This window comes from Lemur catta, chromosome 4 (genome assembly GCF_020740605.2).
Source record: "Lemur catta isolate mLemCat1 chromosome 4, mLemCat1.pri, whole genome shotgun sequence".
NCBI lineage: Eukaryota > Metazoa > Chordata > Mammalia > Primates > Lemuridae > Lemur > Lemur catta.
The window spans coordinates 47,582,451-47,606,882 of record NC_059131.1 but is presented as its reverse complement, the minus strand read 5'-3'; the positions used below and the strand labels follow the sequence as shown (position 1 = coordinate 47,606,882).

The 24,432-nt window shown below is 36.9% G+C and overlaps 1 protein-coding gene across 3 annotated transcripts in view; it reads right to left on the bottom strand.

Moving 5' to 3' along the window:
* COMMD1 (copper metabolism domain containing 1) overlaps positions 1-24,432 on the bottom strand; it is a 139,885-nt gene that overhangs the window by 69,031 nt on the left and 46,422 nt on the right. For all 3 annotated transcript variants that reach the window (XM_045549696.1, XM_045549697.1, XM_045549695.1), the window contains exon 2: positions 21,401-21,682. In XM_045549696.1, coding sequence (XP_045405652.1) covers positions 21,401-21,682 — 282 coding nt within the window. The remainder of the gene's footprint in view (positions 1-21,400; positions 21,683-24,432) is intronic.

The following is a 24,432-nucleotide window of genomic DNA, read 5'->3' as shown; positions in this document are numbered from 1 at the left end:
TAGTGCCTCCAGTAGATTTAAGTCCAAACACAGTTTGAAGATTTCTTCCACAATTTCATAACCTAAATACTGTTAATTATATTATAGGATAAAACAAATATGGAAAGCATTTTATGATCAGAAAATAGTAACACAAATATTTATTCATAAGTTTGAATATCTCAATGAAATGGTAATCTTTACTTTACAGAATGTTATCCAGCAACCAAGAAAGAACCTGAAAACATTACCAACAAGTTTAATTTCAAACTTCATTCAATTTCAAACTTCATCCAATTTCTTAATCTTGTTCCTATTATTAACCTAATGCAGTAGAATATTTTCTTAGACACATGCCAAAAATAAATTATTCAAGCCCTTTAGCCTTTTGTATGATATTTCAAAATAAGCACAAAAAGAAAATCAACATTAAAAAATGATTAAAACTGAAAGAAACAAAGAAACAGTGATTACTACTTTGAAGCTTAGAATGATTTTTTAGGAAAAGAAAAACAAGGCATTTTCGCTGCAGAAAATTTGGAAACTACTAAGAAGTATAAAGAATAAAAACTGCAGATATCTCCATAACCCAGAAATAATCACTCTGAACACCTTTCATGTATTTTCTTTTGGTATTGTTCCTACACAAGTACATATATGTTTATAAAATTTGGATTATGATGGTTGAACACATTGTAAATGTACTAAAATGTCATTATTGATTTTAAGTTATGTGCACTTTACCACAATAAGAGGTTTTTAAGTTTAGATTATACTACACATACAATTCTATATCTTTCTTTTTCCTCCACTAAACATTATTTCATGAACATTTTCCAATATTAGTCTATAAAAACACTGATTTTTTAAATTACCATAGAATATTCCATAGAGTAGATATAACCATTTTATATAGTATTTTTCCATTCTTCCTCTCCCCATTAATTCCCCTAATTACTGACATTCAGTTGTGTCTAATTTTCTACCACGCAAATCCTACAATATTTACATAAATAAATATTTACATAATCTCAGATTGTTTCCTTAACCTAAATTCCTATGAGTACCTCTTCTCCCCCACAACATACACTCAATTTTTCTGCTTGTTTTAAATTTTTTCTAAGTATTAATAATAAAAGTTTATATACACTGTTAAAGACCACTTCTTCCTTTATTCCATTGTCCTCTCTTCACCCCTCAGAGGTAACTACTATTCTGAATTTTATGTCTACATTCTTAGGCATATTTTTAAAAATGATCTGGATATTCTTAAAAACTTCATTTAAATGGTGTCTGTGAAATGCATTTACTTCCCTTTACTACTCAGGAACCAAACTCTCAGCTACCAGCAATTACTTTAGAGTCTAAAAAGACCCATTACTGCACACTTTGATTCTGTATCGGGTTCACAGATATGTGTATCTTTCCTTAATTTGGCTAAGATTTTTGAGTTTCTACTTCTATTTTTTTTTTTTTTTTCTTTTTTTGAGACAGGGTTTTGCTCTGTCACCCAGGCTGGAGTGCAGTGGTGCAATCATAGCTCACTGCATCCTCCAATTCCTAGGCTCAAGCAATCCTCCTGCCTCAGCTTCCTGAGTAGCTGGGACTATAGGTATGTGCCACCATGCTTGGCTAATTTTCCTACTTTTTATTTTATATATCATTTCCACTAGAGTAGAGGGGCTATCAAGTATGAATCTACAAGAACCATTTTATTCAGAAGTACCCCCAACGGAATTGTTTAAAAAAAAAAAGTGAAACCAAAATTAAAACACATTCCAAAGACCACATCTAAACAGACTGTTAAAAATACCCTTATGGTTTGTTCACCAAGTGCCTCAACATACATTGGTCCCAACTTCATGTAAAAGGAAAGGAAGCACTAGTAAATAATATTAGAAGACTCATCCTAGAATATCTAAATGTATGTTGACAAGAAACTAATTTCTCAAACTACTCTCCTTCACAATCAAAATTCAAAAGAAAGAAAAGCAAAAACAAATTCTAGGAACTCAGGTTTAAGCAATTTTCTTGGGGTTTGGTAAAGGAATTAAAAACTACATTATAGAAAAATAAAGTAACCTACAAGCTGAATTAGACACTACCTGTCCTCAGTGACTAATAACAGCCATATACTCACAGATTGGGATTCCTTCACTCTAAAATATATGTCGACAAGAAAATTTAATCAACTCCTACCTTACTCCATATACTAATACAAAAATTAATTCAAAAATGGATCAATGACTTAAATATAAGAGCTACATAGGGGTAAATCTTCGTAACTCAGATTTGGCAATGGGTTCTTAGATTTGACACTAAAAGCACATGCAACCAAAAAAAACTGGACTTCATAAAAATTTAAAACCTCTGTTCATCAAAAAGCATTATCAAGGAAATGAAAAGACATCCTACAGAAGATAACACAAACCAAAAATCTGATAAGATTTTAAAATCTAGAATATATATTTTTAAAAACTCTGAAAACTTAACAGCAAAAAGACCAACAACCCAATTTCCAAAAGTATGCATGACTTTAAGCACACATCACTCTTTTCTGTGGCGTCCTTTATAGCTATAGAGGGCAACGTTATCTGGGCATGTCCTTACTTTGCTTCTATGGTGGTGTTTTTATCCTTCAGCTTAATACAAAAGCTAATGTCATAAATGTTATGACATAAAAGATATTACTCTGCTTGACTCAAAGAGTTTATATGAAAAGAAATTGGAAAACTTTCCACTAAACTTAACCAAGTTAAGTAAGTGAGGCAAGTGCCATTGTTAATACTTCTCTGATCCTGTACTTTCCATTTCTCCAAGCTGTCTTTGACTCCCTCCATCCTTGCCTCTCTCTCAGAGCCTTTTTTTGCTTGCTCATTAAAGGTACACATTTCTCCAAGTTCTACTCTTAGCTTTCCTTCTGCTCCTCAATAATCTCTTCACTTCAACTTCCACTGAATAAATCCTCATGACTCCCAGACCTCTCTTTTTGCCAAGCCTATAGCACTGAAACACAAACCCAAATTCCTAATAAATATCTCAAGAACAATACAACAAAAAAGAGTCAGAACTTGCTGGTTTTGAAGATTCTCAATCTCTCCAAATGCAAACAATATTAAAATAAGAAATGGAGCTGGGCACAGTGGCTCACACCTATAATCCCACACTTTGAGAGGCCAAGGAGGGAGAATGGTTTGAGGACAGGAGTTCAATACCAGCCTGGGAAACATAGCGAAAACCTCATCTCTACAAAAAATTTAAAAATTAGCCAAGCACAGTGGCACATGCTTGTAGTCCCAGCTATTTCGGAGGCTGAGGTAGGAGGATCGCTTGAAGTTCAGTTCAAGACTGAAGTGACCTACGATTGTGCCACTGCTCTCCAGCCTGGGTGACAGAGCGAGATCCTGTCTTGAAAATTAAGAAAAAGAAAAAGAAAATAAAAGAAATGGCTTCTAAGCAAAGTTCAAATCCTAGGTATTGCCAAGAAAACGTGATCTAAAAGATGAGGCTGAGAGGCACCGTTTTCTCAGGCCCTCTTGAGACCATGTGGGAGCCAGTCACATGCATTTGGCTCAGCATAAACCTCTTTAAAAAAAAAAAAAAAAAAAGATAAGGCTGAGGATGATATACCTACAAAATTCTTTGTTTCAACCTCAGAAAGATGGTGCCTCAGAGTACTATTCAGCTAGACAAAAGGCCATTTAAAGATTCTACAGGTGTGATTTACAGATTATTTTAATCAAAGAGTAGAGTTTCTAAGATACTAAAAGCCATAGGCCCTCACCAGAATCTTAAGGATTATCTCAAAGAGATTTTTAGGTGTGGTTTTTGTCTAATGAAGTAAGCCCAAATAATATTTATAGGAGACCTACAAAGTTTTGAAGAGAATTATATTGGCAGAAATACTGTCTCTTTGGACTGAAAGAGACAGAAACAGTATAAAATGAAGAGAGCCTTGGACTCTCAAACTTCTACAGGCAACAAGTGGGCAGAGAAATCTACACAGCTGTAAACACAGCCTACTTTGCTACTTTTCACAGAAAAGGAAGGACAACTCAGAGTGGGGAACCAAAGACCCAGAAGGCAAAGTTAAGAGCTCTGAAGAATTATTCCCAGACCTGAACTTTAATCAAGGAATTACCAACCGTGCGCAGCTGAATTTTAGAACTAGTATGAAGTAATGATACTTTTGTGGCATCATTTTCCCTTTTAATAATCCCTACAGTGATTATCATATGCATGCCCTACATAATCCCTACAGTGATTATCATATGCATGCCCAACCATTGCACCTTGAGTGTGTTGGGGGCAGACAATTTGCCTCTTTAGTTTCACAGGTCTTCAGTTCAAGGAGCTAAAATTAAGGAACTACATCTGAGAAGCCTCATCTTAAACTGACTTAATTTAAATGAGAACATCCTAGATTATAAACTAACGCTATAAAGGAGAGACTTCTGCAGGATACTGGGAGGGGGTGAGTATATTTTGTATGTGGGATGCATGTAAATAATTTGTGGCCACAGAATGTACTGTAGAGATTTAAAACATGTTCAAGACCAGGTGTGGTGGCTCACACCTGTAATCCCAGCACTTTGGGAAGCCAAGGTAGGAGGATCATGTGAGGACATGAGTTTGAGACCAGTTTGGGCAACAAAGTGAGACCCCATCTCTACAAAAAAATTTTAAAATTAGCTGGGCATGGTGGTACACACCTGTATTCCCAGCTACTCAGCAGACTGAAGCAAGAGGATTGTCTGAGACCGGGGGTTTGAGGTTGTAGTGAGCTATGACTGCACCACTGCACTCTCACCTGAGTGACAGAATAAGACCTCATCTCTTAAAAAAAAATTATTTTTAAAATATGTTCACAAATTCTCTGATACTTCCTTTAAAAGATCAAGCCAATTTCTCTTCCTCGAGTGTGAGCTGGGCTTAGTGACTTATTTCTACAATAATAAAAAACCAACTTTTAAAGAATAGAGAAAGGGAAAGATAGTAATTTTACTGGTAAATGCTACCTTAACAAGTAATGAGGGTTAACATCAACAGTGATGACATGTGGATTGCATCTACCCCTTAAAATGGTGTGACAAGAAGCGTACTTCACCTCTGTTGTATTCTTTCCTAAAACCCATTACTATGGTCTGAACGTGTCCCCTGAAATTCATGTGCTGGAAACTTGAACCCCAGTGCAGCAGTGTTGGAAGATGAGGCCCTTTGGGAGGTATTTAGGTCATGAGGGCTCCACTCTCATGAACGGATTAGCGCAATTATACAAAGGGCTTGCAGGAAAGGGTTTGCTCTCTTCTGTTCTTCTGCCATGTGAGAGCACAGCATTGCTCTTCTCTAGAGGATGCAGTGTTCAAGGTGCCACCTTGAAAGCAAAGACTGGGCCTTCACCAAACACCAAACCCACCGGTGCCTTGATCTTAGACTTCCAGCCTCCAGAACTATGAGAAAATAAATTTCTGATCTTTATAAATTATCCAGTCTCAGGTATGCTGTTACAGCAGCACAAAAAGGACTAAGACACCCATAAACCAGTCTAATCATGAGGAAAAAAAACAGTCTGGCCCAGATTAGGGAATATGATACAAGATATCTGGCTAGTATTCTTCAAGACTGTCAAGGTCGTTTCACAATGTATACAAATATTAAAACATCACGTTTTGCACCTTAAATCTACAAAAGTTTTATTTGTCAATTATATTTCAGTAAAGCTGAAAAATAAGTAAACAAACAACTCTCATGCTCATGAAAAACAAAGAAACAGATCCAAGGAGATTGGTGAGACATGACAAGTAAATGCCATTTAGTTAGTTTAGTTAGCAATTTAGTGGTACTTTAGATTGGATCTTGGACCAGAAAGGAAATATGAATAGAAAAACTGGTGAAATACAAATAAAATATGGAGTTTAGTTAGTAAAAAAGTACCAACGTTAGTTTCTTATTTTGACAAATGTACAATTTATGCCATACTGATTTTTGTTCATCCAGCATGCCTAATTCCGTTGGGGAACTGCTCCTCACCTATTCCCGGTGGTATTAGCTGTCAGTCTACACCTTCCCTTACCCTTCGTCAAAGGGCTGGGCAAATACTACCCTAATTCCAGTAAACTTAAACTACCCTAATTCTAGTAAACAATTACTTCTCCATGGGTGGCCATGTGACCTAAGCAGGGAAAATAAGAATCCACCTTTAATCAATATACAAATGTTGGGAAGACAGAAGCACCTATAGAGATGAGTCTCGACCTACCAGATATCATATTACCTCCATATGAAGTCAGCTTATTTAAAGAATAATATAAACAGCCAGACACAGTTAAGAGATATCTGAAGCCAGGAATCACATTTGGGCTTCCTAAATATATAACCCATTGGTCTCCTTTTTCACTTATTAAATTAGTTTGACACTAATATAGGTGTTTTGTTTTTGTTTTTTAAATCTAATTGTATTAAAACCTAAAGAAAGGTTCAAAATATCCCAGGAATTCATGGCAGAGGTATTCAGTAATATGGGCTTTGAAGAAGTGAAAGGATTTCATCAAGTGAAAATGGGGATGAATAAAGAACAATCCAAGTAGCAATAGGAAAAGAATATGGCATGTATGGAAAATGCAGTCCAACTTGGTTGGACAGTACAATATAAACAGATTATAGATCATAGAACTCTTAAATGATATTCCTAGAAGACTAGGCTATTTTCCCTAGACGAAGGAAGACGGGGAAGGGAGCAGGGGACAGGTGTCACAGGATGAAAGATCAAATTCATTTTGTGATCAATACTGTTTGGATGTCATCACTCAATTAACTATGCACTCACTAACTTTATTATCATAATTTCTGTCAGGCTTTTCTACTGTATCCACAAGACTATTAAATGACTTATTAAAAATGAGATATAATTCTTCTGTTACTGACTTCTAATCTACTTAGGTTAACAACCCCGGCAATAAAGAAGAATTTTAGGGGGGGATGGAAAAAGAAGAATTTTAGCTTATGTAGCAGTTAATCTGAGCTGGTTCCTAGTGACTACCATTCATATTGCCACCTGCACCTTGGGTGATACTACTGAGCTCTGTTTAATTAATTACACACAGAGTTACCTAGAAAGTTCCAAAACTTGATAAACTTGAAACTTATCAGCTTTCAAGTTTAAAAGTCTCATCTTCGGTTTCCCCAGTATCATAAACCATTTCTTAAAAATCCATACAAAATGTTAAAATGGCCTTGCAGCATATAGAAAAATTAACTCAAAATGGATCAAAGACCTAAACGGAAGCAGTGAAACTATAAAACGCTTAGAAAAAACATAAGGGAAAATTTTCACGACACTGGATTTGGCAATGATTCCTTGGATATGATACCAAAAGCACAGACAACAAAAGGAAAAATGGAGTGGACAATATCAAAATTAAAAACTTTTGTGCATCAAAGAACACTATCTGAAGAGTAAAAGACAACTCACAAAATGGAGAAAATACTTGCAAATCACATATCTGGCATGTGATTAATATCCAGAATATATAATATAAAGGATTACAAGTCAACAACAACAAAAAACCTGAATAAAGGATAGCCAAAAGATTTGAATAGACATTTCTCTAAAGAAGATCTAAAAATGGCCAATGAGCACATAAAGACATGCTCGACATCACTAATCATTAAGGGATTCAACTCAAAACTACAATCAGGCATCATTTTATATCCATTAGGATGGCAATTATAAAAAAAAAAAGAAAATAACAAGTGTTGGGGAGGATGTGCAGATATTAGAAGCTTCATGCATTGCTGGAGAGAACATAAAATGGTACAAACACTATGGAAAATAGTTTGGCAGCTCCTTAAAAAGTTAAACATAGAATAACCATATGATCTAGCAAGTCCACTCATAGATATACACCCAAAAGAATTAAAAGTAGAGACTCAAATAGATATTTGTACACCCATGTTCATAGCAGGATCATTGACAATAGGCAAAGGTGGAAACAATTCAACTTATCCATCAACAGATAAATGAATAAACAAAATGTAGTATATACATACAATGGAATATTATTCAGCCATAAGAAGGAATGAAATTCCGATACATGCTACAAGAATGAACCTTGAAGACACTACACTAAGTAATAAACCAGACACAAAAGGACAAATATCGTATGCTTCTATTTATATGAGGTACCTAGAATAGGCAAATGCACAGAGACAGAATGTAAAGCAGAGATTACCAGGCTGGAGAGAGGTGGCAAAGAGGCGTTATTTGTTTAATGGGTGCTGAAGTTCTGGAAATAGATAGAGGTATTACTTAATACCACTGGAGTGTACACAAAAAAAATGGTTAAATGGTAAATTTTATATTATGTATATTTTACCACAATTTTTTTTTAAAGTACTAAGAATGGGCTTGGGCCAGAGGCCTTCTACATTTATCTTGGCAGTGGAGCAGTGGCCTACATGGAATGAAGCCCATTGCCAACCAGCTAGTACACACATACTAGACAAACACAAGCAGTTCAACATTGCTGGGCAGGATACACTGTTACCCTGAGTTTAGGACAAAGAACTTACATCCAAAAATTGCTTCCAAGTCCTCTTAAGGCTTGGTTTCCTGGCTTCCTCTCAAGCACCCCATCTGTCCACAAGAGTAAAACAGACAGCCTAAATGGCTGAAAGAAGTCCGACACCAGGGGCTGCGTGTTGGCACTAGTCAGAAGCTGAGGACTTTAGCAGTGCCAAAGCCCTGTTCTCAAAGGGTCAGTGAGTTTGCAACGACATTTATCTCTCACTCTCCCTCTTTAAATCTTTTTACTGAAGTGTAATATACACATAGAAAGGGTAGATCGTAAGAAACAATGATTTTTAAGCCTTTAAGGAAAAAGTTAAGTTCAGTAATTTCAAATGCATATCTTTATAAATTTGGAGTTTAAAAATAAAATTACTTCAGCACAAACAGCATTTTCTTAACTGCCAAATGTTAAATAATTTCTTTCCATTTATTTTTTCCCCCAAGTAGAAGGGCTAATTATAGCTATCAAAAAACTCAAGTTGTATATTATATGGTCAACTTAGCAATAAGACTGTTTAACAATGACTAGGTCACTAGGATTACCAATTTTTTTTTTTCCTGGCACAACTCAGTCTATAGGATTACCAATTTATACTAACATATTTGTGCAAGAAACAAGGAATTATTCCCAATTCCTCACTTTCTCTCATTCCCTACATCCCTTCCAAGTCATCTCAAACAAACTAATCTATATTCAAAACATATCCTCTATCTGCTCACTTCCCTTCACTTTGACAGTTAAAATTATCTCCATCTTCCTTGCTAATACTATCTCACCTGGACCACAGTACCAGCCCCCTAAGTGGTCACTTCATTTCACTATCCCCAACAATACTGGTTTTTATTAGTTATTCCTGGGTTTGGCAGACAAATTTGGGAACATGTTACAATAAAATTTTTTTGAAAGAAAAGGGAACTGTCATAAGTGAGGAACAAAAATGGAAATGTGGAATAGAGATTGTCAGAACTTCATGTAAACTCAATTCTACTATTTTTTGAAGTGGAATATAATATTGGCTCCATTCATTTCTGAATACCTAATCTTGTTAACAGCATGAAGGATGAAGCTTTTTTAAAAATTTGTTTCCCATTGTTTACATTGAGATCCCATTTTACCTAATTACCATCACACAAACATTTGGAAACAAAAGAGAATTATTTTTAATATACAAAAAAAATCTCCAACCATAGTGATTTTTTTTTCTGGGATCTCGGTATCCTGGCTTCATTCTTAATATATAATCCATTCTCCACAGGTAAATCAAAGTGATCCTAATAGAAAATATATCACATCACATCGTTCCATTGTTTGAAACCCTCTAATGTTTTCCCATTACACTTAGAATAAAATTTAAATTTCTTACCAAGGCTAAATTCTTGCCTTGGCTGTTCCCTCTGCCTGTATTTTGTGCCCCTAGATCTTCCTGAGGCTATATCCTTCTTGTCATTCAAAGCTCAGCTCACCTACTCAGAGAAGCCTTCCCTCACTCAAACTAAAGCAGAAGCCTCTCACTTTGAGGTGGGGTCTAGGGATCTGTAATGTTTTTTAAGCTCCTCAAGTGAGTCTGATACATAGTGATACTGTGAACCACTGCGTTACATGAGTCTTGCTTTTGCTTCCAATGGTTTTTCTGCCAATTTACTTCTTGGTACTTCTTACTGCCTGTGATTTGAGAAAATGGAAAACGAACATGTAGGAAATGATGAAAAAGAAATGGCAATCGTCAGGAACCTATACTAAATCGCTGCCAAAAGTTACATATAAGTGTTAAAGGCAAGGGTATGTTCACTGTATCGATTTTTTAGCTGTTCTTATTTCGTGACTCCCAACTCTGGATCAGAAAGTTGAAGTTGTCAGAAAAATCAAGTGCAAATGTTACCTCCTCAGAACTGGCTTCCTCAACTTCCTGGGTAAAGATAGTCATTCATCCTTTTTTGTTTTTTTAAATTTTATTTTTTTTAAAGACATAATCTCACTCTGCTGCCTGGACTAGAGTGCAGGAGCATGATCACAGCTCATTGCAGCCATGGACTCCTGGGCCCAAGTGATCCTCCCTGGCTCATCCTCCCTAGTAGCTAGGAATACAGGTGCATGCCACCATGCCCGGCTGATTTTTTTTTTTTTTTTTTTTTTTTTTTTTGAGACAGAGTCTCACTTTGTTGCCCTGGCTAGAGTGAGTGCCCTGGCGTCAGCCTAGCTCACAGCAACCTCAAACTCCTGGGCTTAAGCGATCCTACTGCCTCAGCCTCCCAAGTAGCTGGGATTACAGGCATGCGCCACCATGCCTGGCTAATTTTTTCCATATATATTTTTAGTTGTCCAGATAATTTTTATTTCAATTTTTAGTAGAGACAGGGTCTCGCTCAGGCTGGTCTCAAACTCCTGACCTCGAGCGATCCACCTGCCTCGGCCTCCCAGAGGGCTAGGATTACAGGCGTGAGCCACCGCGCCCGGCCTGATTTTTTAAGTTTTTTATAGAGATGGAGATCTCACTATGTTGCCCAGGCTGGTCTCAAACTCCTGGCCTCAAGTAATCCTCCCACCTCAGCCTCCCAAAGTGCTGGGATTATAGCCATGAGCCATTGCGCAAGGCCTAATTCCATCTTTTGAGCCTTGGTAACACTCTTCAGTCTCTGATGTAATTTCTAACACTAATTATTACCAACTTTCTTTCACTCCATAAGGAAATTCGTCTGTTTTATTCACTGATACATCTTCAACTCCTACATAGTGCCTAACACATAGTAGATGCTAAGTAAATAGTGAATTATGTGATTGACTTATTCATTCAACAAATATTTACTGAACACCGTAAATATTTGACAGCATCCTAGACCTTGAGGACACAGCAATGAAAAAAATAGCAAAAATACTGGCTATCTCTTACATGCTAATGTGGAGCACAGAAAAGATTACAAGTAAAATAAATTACATAGCATGTTAGGTAGTAGTAAGTGACAAGAAGAAAAAAATAGAGAAACTAATCTATGGCAACAAAACGCAGACCAGTAGTTTTGCCTAGGAACTGGAGTAAAGAGGGTGACTGTAAAGGGACACAAAGAGACTTTTAGGCATTGAGGAACGTGTTTGGGTTCTTGACTCTAGTAGTGTTTTCACAGGTATATACAGCAGCCAAATGTAGTCAAATTGTACACTTCAAAATGGATAGTTTATTATATAGAGGTTAACAAAAATAAAGCAGAAAGGAGAGAACTGAACTTTCGGAGAGGTGGCCAATGAAAGCCTCACTGAGATAATTTTTAAGAAAAGACCTCAAGGAAGTGAAGAGGCTAGCTATTCAGATATCTGAGGGAAGACAAATCCAGAGAGAGAGAACAAATATATAGGTCTGAAGATGTTTGTCATGTTCCAGAAATCAGCAAGGAGGCCAGTGGGTCTAGCTAGAGTATACGGAGTAAGAGAGAGAGCTATAAATCTGACTGAGATAGGAAGCCACTGAGGTGAGATGGGAAGCCATGAACATAAACTGACTTATGCTTTAACAGAGTCACTCTGGATGCTATGTGCTGAAAATAGGCTAAAGAGCAGAAGCAGTTATCAATTAGGAGGATGTTTTAATCTAGGAGAGAGGTAATGGTGATCAGAACAACGTAGAGGAGGGTGGTGAGAAGTGTTCAAATTTTAGATATATTTTAAAATAAAGGGGTGGTCACTGTGGCTTACACCTGTAATCCCAGCACTTTGGGAGGCTGAGGAGGGAGGATCGCTTGAGGCCATGAGTTCAAGATCAGCCTGGGCAACACAGTGAGACTCCATGTATACAAAAAATTTAAAAAATAGTCAGGCATGGTGGTATGTGCCTGTAGTCCCAGCTACTCAGGAGGCTAAGCAATGAGGATAACTTGAGCCCAGGAGTTCAAGGCTGTAGTGAGCTATGATAGTACCACTGTACTCTAGCCTGGGCGACAGAGTGAGACCCTGTCTCTAAAAAAATAAATAAATAAAATAAAATAATAGGCCGGGCGCGGTGGCTCACGCCTGTAATCCTAGCACTCTGGGAGGCCGAGGCGGGTGGATCGCTCGAGATCAGGAGTTCGAGACCAGCCTGAGAGTGAGACCCCGTCTCTACTAAAAAATAGAAAAGAAATTATCCGGCCAACTAAAAATATATATAGAAAAAATTAGCCGGGCATGGTGGCGCATGCCTGTAGTCCCAGCTACTCAGGAGGCTGAGGCAGTAAGATTGCTTGAGCCCAGGAGTTTGAGGTTGCTGTGAGATAGGCTGACGCCACGGCACTCACTCTAGTCCGGGCAACAGAGCGAGATTCTGTCTCAAAAAATAAATAAATAAAATAAAATAAAATAGACCCATCAAGATTTGATGATGGGCCTGGCACAGTGGCTCACACCTGTAATCCTAGCACTCTGGGAGGCTGAGGCGGGTGGATCGTTTGAGCTCAGGAGTTCGAGACCAGCCTGAGCAAGAGCGAGACCCCGTCTCTACTAAAAATAGAAAGAAATTATCTGGCCAACTAAAATATATATAGAAAAAATTAGCCGGGCATGGTGGCACATGCCTGTAGTCCCAGCTACCCGGGAGGCTGAGGCAGTAGGATCGCTTAAACCCAGGAGTTTGAGGTTGCTGTGAGCTAGGCTGACGCCACGGCACTCACTCTAGCCCGGGCAACAAAGCGAGACTCTGTCTCAAAAAAAAAAAAAAAAGATTTGATGATGGACTGGATGCTGGATATGGGTGTGAGAAAAAGAAAGGATATAAACTTGAAAAATGGAGGTGCCACTAACTGAGACGAGAAAAAATGCAAGAGAAATAGGTCTGGGTGGTAATATGAGGAACTTAGTTTCAGGCATATTCAATTTTTGATAGCTTTTACACATGTAAGTGGAGATCTCAAGTATGTCGTAAACGTATATCTGGAATTTAGGGGAGAAATCCACTTTGGAGATATAAATTTGGGAGTCATTATCATATAGATGGTATTTAATATTTAAATCCATAGAACTAAATGAGATCACCTAGAAAGTGAGTTGTAGAGAAGGAAAAAAAGAGGACCAAGGACTGAGCCCAGGGGCACTCCAACATTTAGAGTTTGCAGAGATGAGAAGGAACCAGCCAAAGAGATTTAAAGAGGAAAAAAAAAGGATGGGCTGGAAAGCTAGGAGGGAAATCAGGCAAAGGTAGTGTGGTCCTGGAGGACAAGTATTTCAAAGACAAGAGAATTCAAGTATGTCAAATGCTACTCATGGATCAAGTAACTGAAATCTCAAAAATTTTTAAACAAAGACTTGGCTGAGAAAAACAAGTACTATATTAAGCAATCTAATCTTCCAACATAAAAAATATTAAATACCACTTATTATTACATAATCCTTACATAAAACATAGCCAAAAATGTCTGTTTTTCAACTGGTAAATTATCAACAACTGAATAATTCTGAATTTAATGCTTTTAAAACTAGAAAGCATTAAACTTACATTTTTCTTTGACTAGATACTATGTAACTACTCATTAGTAATGTTAATGAAAGTTCTTTAGCATTTTTTGGTAAAACATTTCCTTCTGTACTAGTTATTTTTGTAAATAGCTAATTCAAAGTTAGAATTTAAATAACAAGTTTTGGATTTCCATTTTTTAAAAATAAATTTGAAACCAAAAATTATAATGGCTTTCTAGGGGAACAAGATTTCTTATTCTTTCTCTTTTCTGTGTTATCATCATAGACTTTAGGCATTGTCTTCTATAAATTATACCTTTAAATTAAACTATAAGTTTAGGATCATAACTTTAGAATACAAACAATTATGGAACGTCTCTTAGAGCTACAAAAACGGCTGACCCATGCAGAATTAAAGTTTAAATAAATTCCATGTTCTAAACCTGATATAAAATACAAAATGGAAAATCCCTTTATCTATTTTTTTAAATGTATTCTAAACTGATTCAAGTATCCTCAAGCTGTTAAATTTCATCAATCCTTACTGACAAAGGGTAGTTGAATGTCTATTACAAGATTAGTTCCACTAATTTCTTTGGAGGCTTTCCTTTATTACATTTTTAAAAGTTAAAACCTTAAATATAAGATTAGGAACAAACTTGTACTGCTGGCATTGCAGCTTATATAACCAAATAAGATATCTAAGCTTCCCTCAGTAGCTATCTGGAGTAAGGCAACATGATCTCAAAATGGTGACTGAGTGTTGATAAAATAAATGGCATTTTATTTACTCTCTATATCCTACCTTTACAAATTTCTCTATTGATTCATTCATTCACTTATTTTGAGACAGGATCTTGCTCTGTTGCCCAGGCTGGAGAACAGTGGTGTCATCATAGCTCACGGCAACCTCAAACTCCAGGGCTCATGCGATCCGCCTGCCTCAGCCTTTGGAGTAGCTGGGGCTTCAGGTCCATGCTACCATGCCCCACTAATTTTTCTGTTTTTAGTAAGACCAGGGTCTTACTATGTTACTCAGGCTTCCTCTACATATTTGCACACACACACAGGTATAAATGTATATGTTTGTAAGTGTGTACATGTTTGTTTTTAACTTTGCTTCTTCTCCTATAACACAAAGCAGGGAGTTATGGTGGTATTCCTCAGGCTTGTGAAGCTACAATGGTGCATGACTGAACTTAGCATAAACTGACTGTTAATCGTAAGTTTTAGCAGGTTCTTACTCCTTACTTACTAACCAGAACCACACAAGGAAATCTGTGTATAGTCATGCATCACTTAACAATGGGGATAATGTTCTGAGAAATGCTGAGAAACACACTGTTAGGTGACTTCATTATTGTGCGAACATCACAGAGTGTGCTTACACAAACCTAGATCATGTAGCCTACTGTACACCTAAGCTACATGTCATAGCCTATTGCTCCTAGGCTACAGACCTGTACAGCATGTTACTGTACTGAATATGGTAGGCAATCATAACACAACAGTAAGTTTAAATATATCTAAACATAGAAAGATAAAGTAAAAATATAGCATTTCTAGTCTTAATGGGACCACCGTCATATAAGCGATCCATTGTTCACCAAAATGTCATTATGCCATGCATGATTGTATTTAGTTTCTTTCAAAGGAATGTTGGAAATTAAATGACTACCTTCCTCTGAGATTAGATGTTTACCTATGCTTCAGACAAAATGCTGGACTTTTAATTCAGAGCCACCCTGTTAGGATTCTGTAAAGCACAGTGACCATGATCAGTGCATATCTCCCTCATTTAATTGTTTATAAATGACAGAAATGGGCATATGATAAGTTGATCAGAAAAAAATTACATCAGAAAAGTTAAATCTATCTTTCTTTCTAGGTCTGCTGAAAACCCAATCCAAAACTAGAGGAGTGCTTAACCTAAAACTTAGTCCAAAAAAGGCAGTTACGTTAGCCATTTTTGTACTCTATAATATTTGAAATAAAAATAAATAAAACTTTTTAAAAAGGCAATAAAGGAAAGAGCTTTATATTTTAAGGTCTCTACATGCAGAATATCTCAAAATGTATATTCAAGAACAGTTTGGTGGAAGAAAGGAGGAACAGCATTACTAAATGGTTCAGCACTGAGGCTGAGGCTAAATGTTTCCTCACAAAATGTTATTTTGGTCTTGAAGAATAAAAAGACATAAAAGAAAAACCAACATATTTTTATAAAATTCCAAAATTCAGCCTTAGAAAAGAAATAACCATAAATAAGACTCCACTAAAGATATAAATTACGTGAAGATTTACTGGGCTGTAAAAAAAAAAAAAAAAAAAGATATAAATTACTCTCCCCAAGTTAATGCTTAAAAAAAGAAAATAGTCTAATTTTTTTTATTTTAAAATATTAAGGGGGTACAAATATTTTTGTTACATAGATACCTTGTATAATGCTTAAGTCAGGGCTTTTGGTATGCCAGTCACTAGAATAGTGTTCATTGTCCCCAATAGGTAAGTTTTTATCCTAAGCCCTCCCCCATCATCCCCCGACTTATTGGTTTCCAATGACCTAAAGGCCATCTCTTTATGTGTGTGGAAAACACTCTTATTACAATCTCTACTAAAGTTCCAGGATATGAAAACACAACAATGGTGTTAAGTAAACAAAAAATAAAATTTTCCTAAAGACACATGCCAGATTCCAACAGTTCTCATGGCTTGGGTCTCACAATGATTTATAGCCAAACGTGAGGATCTCAATCACACAAGTAAAGCACCTGATGTTCACCCTCTGAACAAGAAATATTCACATCAAAGCTTTCTGCATACTTTTACAACTGAATCATATTTTACTCTTGTAAAATTGTTACCTTTATTGAAGAAAAACACTACAAGCAAAGTATTTGGGTCAGTAGTACCTGCTCATTTTCTCTAGCTATGCAGATTTCCATAAAGGTATAGTTACTTCTCTATTATTTTGGCTTCTTCATATCCCAAAGGATATTGGAATATATATTGTGGTGTAGAAAAAAAGTTAGTGTATGCACTTGGCTGCTGATTTTCAATTGCACTTTTTAGGCCAAAGAAAGAAATAACATAGACAAAGTGAGCAGAAGAGAGAAATTTAAATAGGGAGGAGGAAAAACAAAAGAAACTTACCACCATTAGTTCCCAAATAAATAATCCCCAAGCATGTCAGAAATTATGGTAAGTAGAAGTAATATGACAACATATATTGAATTCTAACTGTAAAAATCCAATACCAAGCTGTATCAACAACACATCAAATCTGATGACTTTGGCTACCTTTAACATGGTGGTTCTCTAGCCTGAGCAAGAGCAAGACTCTGTCTCTACCAAAAACAGAAAAATTATCTGGACATGGTGGTCTGCGCCTGTAGTCCCAGCTACTAGAGAGGCTGAACCAGGAGGATGGCTTGAGCCCAGGAGTTGGAGGCTGCAATGAGCTATGATGATGCCATTGCACTCTACCCAGGACAACAAAGCAAGACTCTGTCTCAAAAAACAAAACAACAACAACAAAAACCACATGGCGGTTCTCAACTCTGGATGAATATTGAAATCATCTGGGGAGCTTTAAAGACTAGTGATGCTGGCCAGATGTGATATCTCATGCCTGTAATCCCAGCACTTTGGAAGCCCTAGGCCAGAGGATTGCTTGAGGCCAGGAGTTTGAGACCAGCCTGGGCAACAAAGCGAGAACCCATCTCTACAAAAAGTAGCTGGGTGTGGTGGCACATGCCTATGGGCCTAGCTACTCAGAAGGCTGAGACAGGAGGATTACTTGAGCCCAGGAGTTAGATGCTGTAGTGAGCTATGATCGCACCCCTGCATTCCAGCCTGGGTGACAGAGTGAGACCCTATCTCAAAAAAAAAAAAAAAAGAATGGTGATGCCTAGGCCCCATCCCCACAGATTCATATCTAATTGGTCTAGGGTATGGCCTAAGCATCAAAATTTTTAAAACTCCAAAGATGATGCTTTGCACAACCATAGTTAAGAATCACAGCTTTAAAATGATATAAATTGAAGACAGTAATTTAGTTGCTTTGGGGTATATAAATAGACATACACACACCAGGGTTCAACAAAACCTGGTTATCCTTGGAAGTAACCTCCTGATATCCTAGGATCATTAATTCTCTCACAAGCTTATCCAATGTCAGCAGTGTGAAAAGAACTTTGATTTGGATATCTACAGATGTTCTAAAAATTGGAAACTTGATTTAGTGTAATATTTCATAAATAATGCTCACCTAGAAGCTAGAAGTACTAACCAAGATCCAGCTCTCAAAAAACATTTCCTGTAGGATTTGGGCTGTATATTTTACTGCTAGTCTAGGTTCTATTATGTTTACTTTTTTCTTTACAATTTTTCTGGACTTAAGAATATATTTGTATTACAAAGGATTTCGTGGGTTAAAGTGCAATTTCAATCATTTTCATAATGACCACTTTTTTTACTACTTTGAAGTGTAAGTGATTTATAAAAAATTGCACATATTAAAATGTACAATTTTATAAGTTTTGACATATGTATACACTGGTGAAACCATGGCAATAATTAATATAAACATTTTTATTACCCTTAAAAGTTTCCATGCATCACTCTGTAATCAAATCCACCCTTCCCCCCACACTTATTCCCAGGTAAATACTGATATGTTTTCTGTCACTACAGATTATTTTGTATTTTCTAGAATTTTATATGAATAAAATCATACATTATGTACTGTTTTTGTCTGACTTATTTAACTCAGCAAATAATTTCAAGATCCAAACAGTTTCTGTCAAAAATTCTTTCCTTTTTATTGCTGAGTGGTACTCCTACCAATGCTTTTGATTATCATATTGTATAACTACCATGTTTTCTTGGCACAGAATATTGTTAGAAGCTATCAAAAGTTCTTAATTATTGGTCCCAATGGTTTTTGGAAAAAAGTCAGTCTAGCAATCCCCAATTTAGCTCTGACTTCACAATTTATTAGTTATGTCTAAAGCAAGTCATTTATGTGTCTCTGATACCATCTGTAGAAAATAAGGACGTACCATCTCACCTATGTAATTCACTTACGTAAATCAGATGATTGCTTAAGGACACTCTTGTAAGACCTGTTGATTCAATTGAGATAGGTAAATCTTCTAGGCACACAGTTATGCCTATGTGTTTACATATTGTCTCTGACTACTTTTGAGCTACAACAACAAAGTTGAGTACTTGTGACAGAAACGGTATGGCTAGCAAGCCTGAAATATCTGTCCTTTTAAAAAAAGTTTACCAAACACGATCAGAGGTTGGTAAACTTTTAACATATTAATCTCTTAACATATTAATCACAGCCCTCTATTAGCTATACATATTATTTATAACACAAGGAAAATCAAAATGCACATTATAAACCCCAGTTCAAGAAATAATAGGTAGGCTGGGTGCGGGTGGCTCACGCCTGTAATCCTAGCACTCTGGGAGGCTGAGGTGGGAGGATCGCTCGAGGTCAGGAGTTCGAGACCAGCCTGAGCAAGAGCGAGACCCCGTCTCTACTAAAAATAGAAAGAAATGATCTGGACAGCTAAAAATATATAGAGAAAAAAATTAGCCGGGCATGGTGGCACATGCCTGTAGTCCCAGCTACTCAGGAGGCTGAGGCAGAAGGATTGGTTGAACCCACGAATTTGAAGTTGCTGTGAGCTAGGCTGACGCCACGGTACCATGGTACTCTAGCCTGGGCAACAGAGAGAGACTCTGTCTCAAAAAAAAAAAAGAAAAGAAATAATAGGTAAAAGTCAGGTTAAAGAAATACTATAATAGCTTTCTAGGAGTCTTGAAATAGATATGTATGTTTTAATATTCCTGCTCAAATGTTAAATACTTAAAGACAAAATGAAATAATCACTATTGCCAGAATAAAAAATGAATAGCCTACATAAACAATCGTGAAGCTTAGATATCCAAGTGCACCTTTTGCAGCTTTTTAATGTCAGATTTTTGGTATACATATGTGCCATATAACATAACGGTTAAGAAAATAAAATTTAGAATCAGACAAATCAGTCAATAAGTACAAGTAGCACTATTTTACAATAACTGAATAAAAGATATTCCAAATATACTTTTCTTTTCTTTTTTGTTTTTTGAGACAGAGTCTCACTTTGTTGCCCGGGCTAGAGTGAGTGCCCTGGCGTCAGCCTAGCTCACAGCAACCTCAAACTCCTGGGCTTAAGCGATCCTCCTGCCTCAGCCTCCCGAGTAGCTGGGACTACAGGCATGCACCACCACGCTCGGCTAATTTTTTCTATATATATATTTTTTAGTTGTCCAGATAATCTATTTCTATTTTTAGTAGAGACGGGGGGGGGGGGGGTCTCGCTCAGGCTGGTCTCAAACTCCTCACCTGGAGCGATCCACCTGCCTCGGCCTCCCAGAGGGCTAGGATTACAGGCGTGAGCCACTGTGCCCGGCCCAAATATTCTTTTAAAAAGGTTTTTTTAATGAATTATCTTTTAAATTAAAATTAAACTCTATATGGAACTGCGAACACCGAAAATCCCAAGGAAACTAAAGAAGGAAATATGTGAGGAAACTTAACAGGTAAAAAATACTCTCATCATTAAAAAGAAATAAATTTCTATTATAGGGTATAATAAAAGCACTTATTTCATTATTTGTCTGAAAATAAATCTGACTAGCTAATTCAGTGTTCTGAGTTTTCTCTTCCTAACTACCAGTTTTTTTCTTTTTTTTCCCCCAAAAGACATAGCCAGGACATTAAAAATCTGATCTGGCAGTCATCTGGAGCACAAACTGAATGATTTCAAGAAAAATCATGCAGATGCCAAAATTATCTGCTAAAATGACTGTGGAAACTGTGAGGAAAAGCAGCACTATTCTGTAAATAATCAAGATCAAATTGAGCATTATTTGTGAGCTCAAGGACATAGTCTTTAATTCATGTCATTAATGTATTAACAATACATTAATGTAATTAAGATACATTGCCTCCTATACCTGAATGACTATAAAGATGACTGAGATAGTTTTGTTCTGTGTTGTTTAATCTCAATTCTTGGCCTTTGTTTAGTATCTCTATTCTTACCTTGGAAATTCTAACCAAATTCCAGAGATTCTGAGATATAACCAAAATGCTATAATGACCAACTCTGTGCAATCACCTTATTGACTCATTCTGTTCTTCTGAGACAGCTGCCAAGATCCTGAGGCTGGTTTCCAGACTCTGTCCACAATTGGGAGTATCTAAATTTTCAGATGATTCTACTCTAAAAAGAGAGTCTAGGAAATAGTGTTTTTTCCTATTATTATTATCAGTAAAGAAGATTGTTATATAAAAATCAATCTGAATGTGTGGGCTAATATGTAATGAAAAATACAGTTTACAAAGGGAAATGGATTAAAGTTGAACTCACCTGTCCAATTTTCCCTAATTCCAGCTCGATTATGGCAACAGGGGTGTGTATCTGAGCTGAGTGCCTTGACTGAGACTTGCCATCAACTCTCCAGCTCAGGCCCCGAAGCCCAGTGTCCCAGCGGCTCTGGTTCATGAGGCTCTCTCGGATTTTTGTCTTGTGGGTCTTCCAGAATTTGGAAATGACGGCAGCTTGGTCAGATGTGATCCCACCTTGCTTTTTGGTTTGAGCAGTCAAGAACGCTTCCAGCTGGTTGAAATCCATGTCAGCAGATGCAATAGACTATAAAGATGATAGAAAGAGTAATGAATTTGAATTTAGTGGATAACTACAAAAAGATAGCTTCTGAATTACAAATCATATTTTGAGTAATCCTTAAATCAGTGAAATAAGCTTTCAAAAAGGTCATCAGGCCGAGTGCAGTGGCTCGAGCCTGTGATTCTAGCACTTTGGGAGGCCAAGGTGGGAGGATCACTGGAGGTCAGGAGTTTGAGACCAATCTGGGCAACATAAGAGACCTCGACTCTACAAAAAAATTTTTTAAAAGATTAGCGCACCTGTAGTCCCAGCTACTTGGGAGGCTGAGGCAGGAGGATCACTTGAGCCTGGGAGTTTGAGGTTTCAGCGAGCTATGATGACACCACTCTAGCCCAGGCAACAGAGTGAGACTCTGTCTCCAAAATAATAATAATAGGCCATCATGTAACAGTAAAAGTACAAAAATACTCCCTTAGCAAACGTCAAATATCAGAAAAGCTACTATTAAAAATTCCATGTCACTCTAAAACTATATCAGTAACTAGAATCTAATTTTTAAATATCCAGTTCCACGAGGGAAAAAGAATGAAAAATTTTTTATATAATAAAACAAGCTAGGTGCATTGGCACACGGCTGCAGTCCCACCTACTCAGGAGGCTGAGGTTAGAGGATCACTTGAGTTCAGGAGTTTGAGTACAGCTGGGCAGCATTGTAAGACCCTATCCCTAAAATTAAAATAATAATAATAATAATTAAACAAGAGAATAAAATTAATTGGTTCACTGATGAAATCTTACGTAATTTCATAGTGCCTTATAGCCAGGCTTGGTTTAATATACTTCAACGGTACAAAGCTGTCTATAAGAAGTACAAAATAAATTGTGTTAAATGAATGCATTATTTTAGCTTTGAAGCCCATCTTCAGCCAAATAGCCCGTTCACAACAATACCACTCTGAAATTATATACTACTTTGTACTTTTCCATAAATTTTCAAAACTTAATTGCCATTGAATCTGGGTTCTCCATTCTAGCATCCAAGAAAACACAGTAGCTAAATATCAGCTCAAGTACAATAAAATGCCTTAAATTTACACAGTACTTTTTAACATTTCAAAGCATTTTCACATCTACAGACACATCTCATTTTATTGCACTTGGCAGATATTGCATTTTTGTACAAATTTAAGTTTTGTGGCAATCCCACATCAAGCAAGCCTATCAGTGCCATTTTTCCAACAGCATGCACTCACTTTGTGTCTTTCTGCAACATTTTTGGAATTCTCACAATGTTTCAAACTTTTTCATTATTATTATTATATCATATTTGTCATGGTGTTCTATGGTCAGTGATCTTTGATGTTACTATTGTAAGGGGGAATCATGAACTGCATCCATAGCAGACAGCACACTTCATCAATAAATGTTGATTTATTGATCAACCTTGCCCCCCTTCTCAGGCCTTGCTATTGCCTGAGACATAACAAAATTGAAATTAGGTCATTAATAACCCTACAATGGCCTCCAAGTATTCAAGGGAAAGGAAGAGTTGCACATCTCTCACTTTAAATCAAAAGCTAGAAATGATTACGCTTAATGAGGAAGGCAAGACAGGTCAAAAGCTAGGCCTCTTGTGCCAAATAGTTAGCCAAGTTGTGAATGCAAAGGAAAAGTTCTTGAAGGAAATTGAAAGTGCTATTCCAGTGAACACAAGAATGATAAGAAAGCAAAACAGCCTCATTGCTGATATGAAGAAAGTTTTAGCAGCCTGGATAGAAGATTAAACCAGCCACAACATTCCCTAAGCCAAAGCCTAATCCAAAGGCCCTAATTCTCTCCAATTCTATGAAAGGTAAGAGAGGTGAAGAAGCTGCAGAAGAACCTTTGATGCTAACAGAGGGTTGGTTCATGAAGTTTAAAAAAAGAAGCTGTCCCTAGCACTCTGGGAGGCCGAGGTAGGAGGATCACTCCAAGTCAGGAGTTCGAGACCAGCCTGAGCAAGAGTGAGACCCAGTCTCTACTAAAAAATAGAAAGAAATTAACCGGACAACTAAAATATGTACAAAAACTTAGCCGGGCATGGTGGTGCATGCCTGTAGTCCCAGCTACTCAGGAGGCTAAGGTGGGAGGATTGCCTGAGCCCCAGAGTTTGAGGTTGCTGTGAGCTAGGCTTATGCCACGTCACTCTAGCCCAGGCAACAGAGTGAGACTCTGTCTCAAAAAAAAAAAAATAGTTATGCTAAATCTACTCTTCCGGTGCTCCATAAGTGTTAACAACAAAGTCTGGATGACAGCACATCTGTTTATAGCATGCTTTACTGAATATTTTAAGCCTACTGTTGAGATCTACTGCTCAGAAAAAGATTTGTTTCAAAATATTACTGCTCATTGACAATGCACCTGGTCACCCAAGAGCTCTAAGGGAGAAATACAAGAAGATTAATCTTTTCCTGCAACACAATACCCTTTCTGTATCCCATGGATCAAAGAGTAATTTCGACTTTCAAGTCTTATTTTGTTTTTTTTTTAAGAAATACACTTCAGAAGGCTATACCTACCAGAAATAGCAATTCTTCTGATGGATCTGGGAAAAATAAATCAAAAATCCTCTGGAAAAGATTCACGATTCTAGATGCCATTAAGAACACTAGTGATTCATGGGAGAAGGTCAAGATATCAGCATTAACAGAAGTTTGGAAGAAGTTGATTGCAACCCTCATGGAGGACTTTGAGGGGTTCAAGACTTCAGTGAAGGAAGTTAACTGTAGATGTGG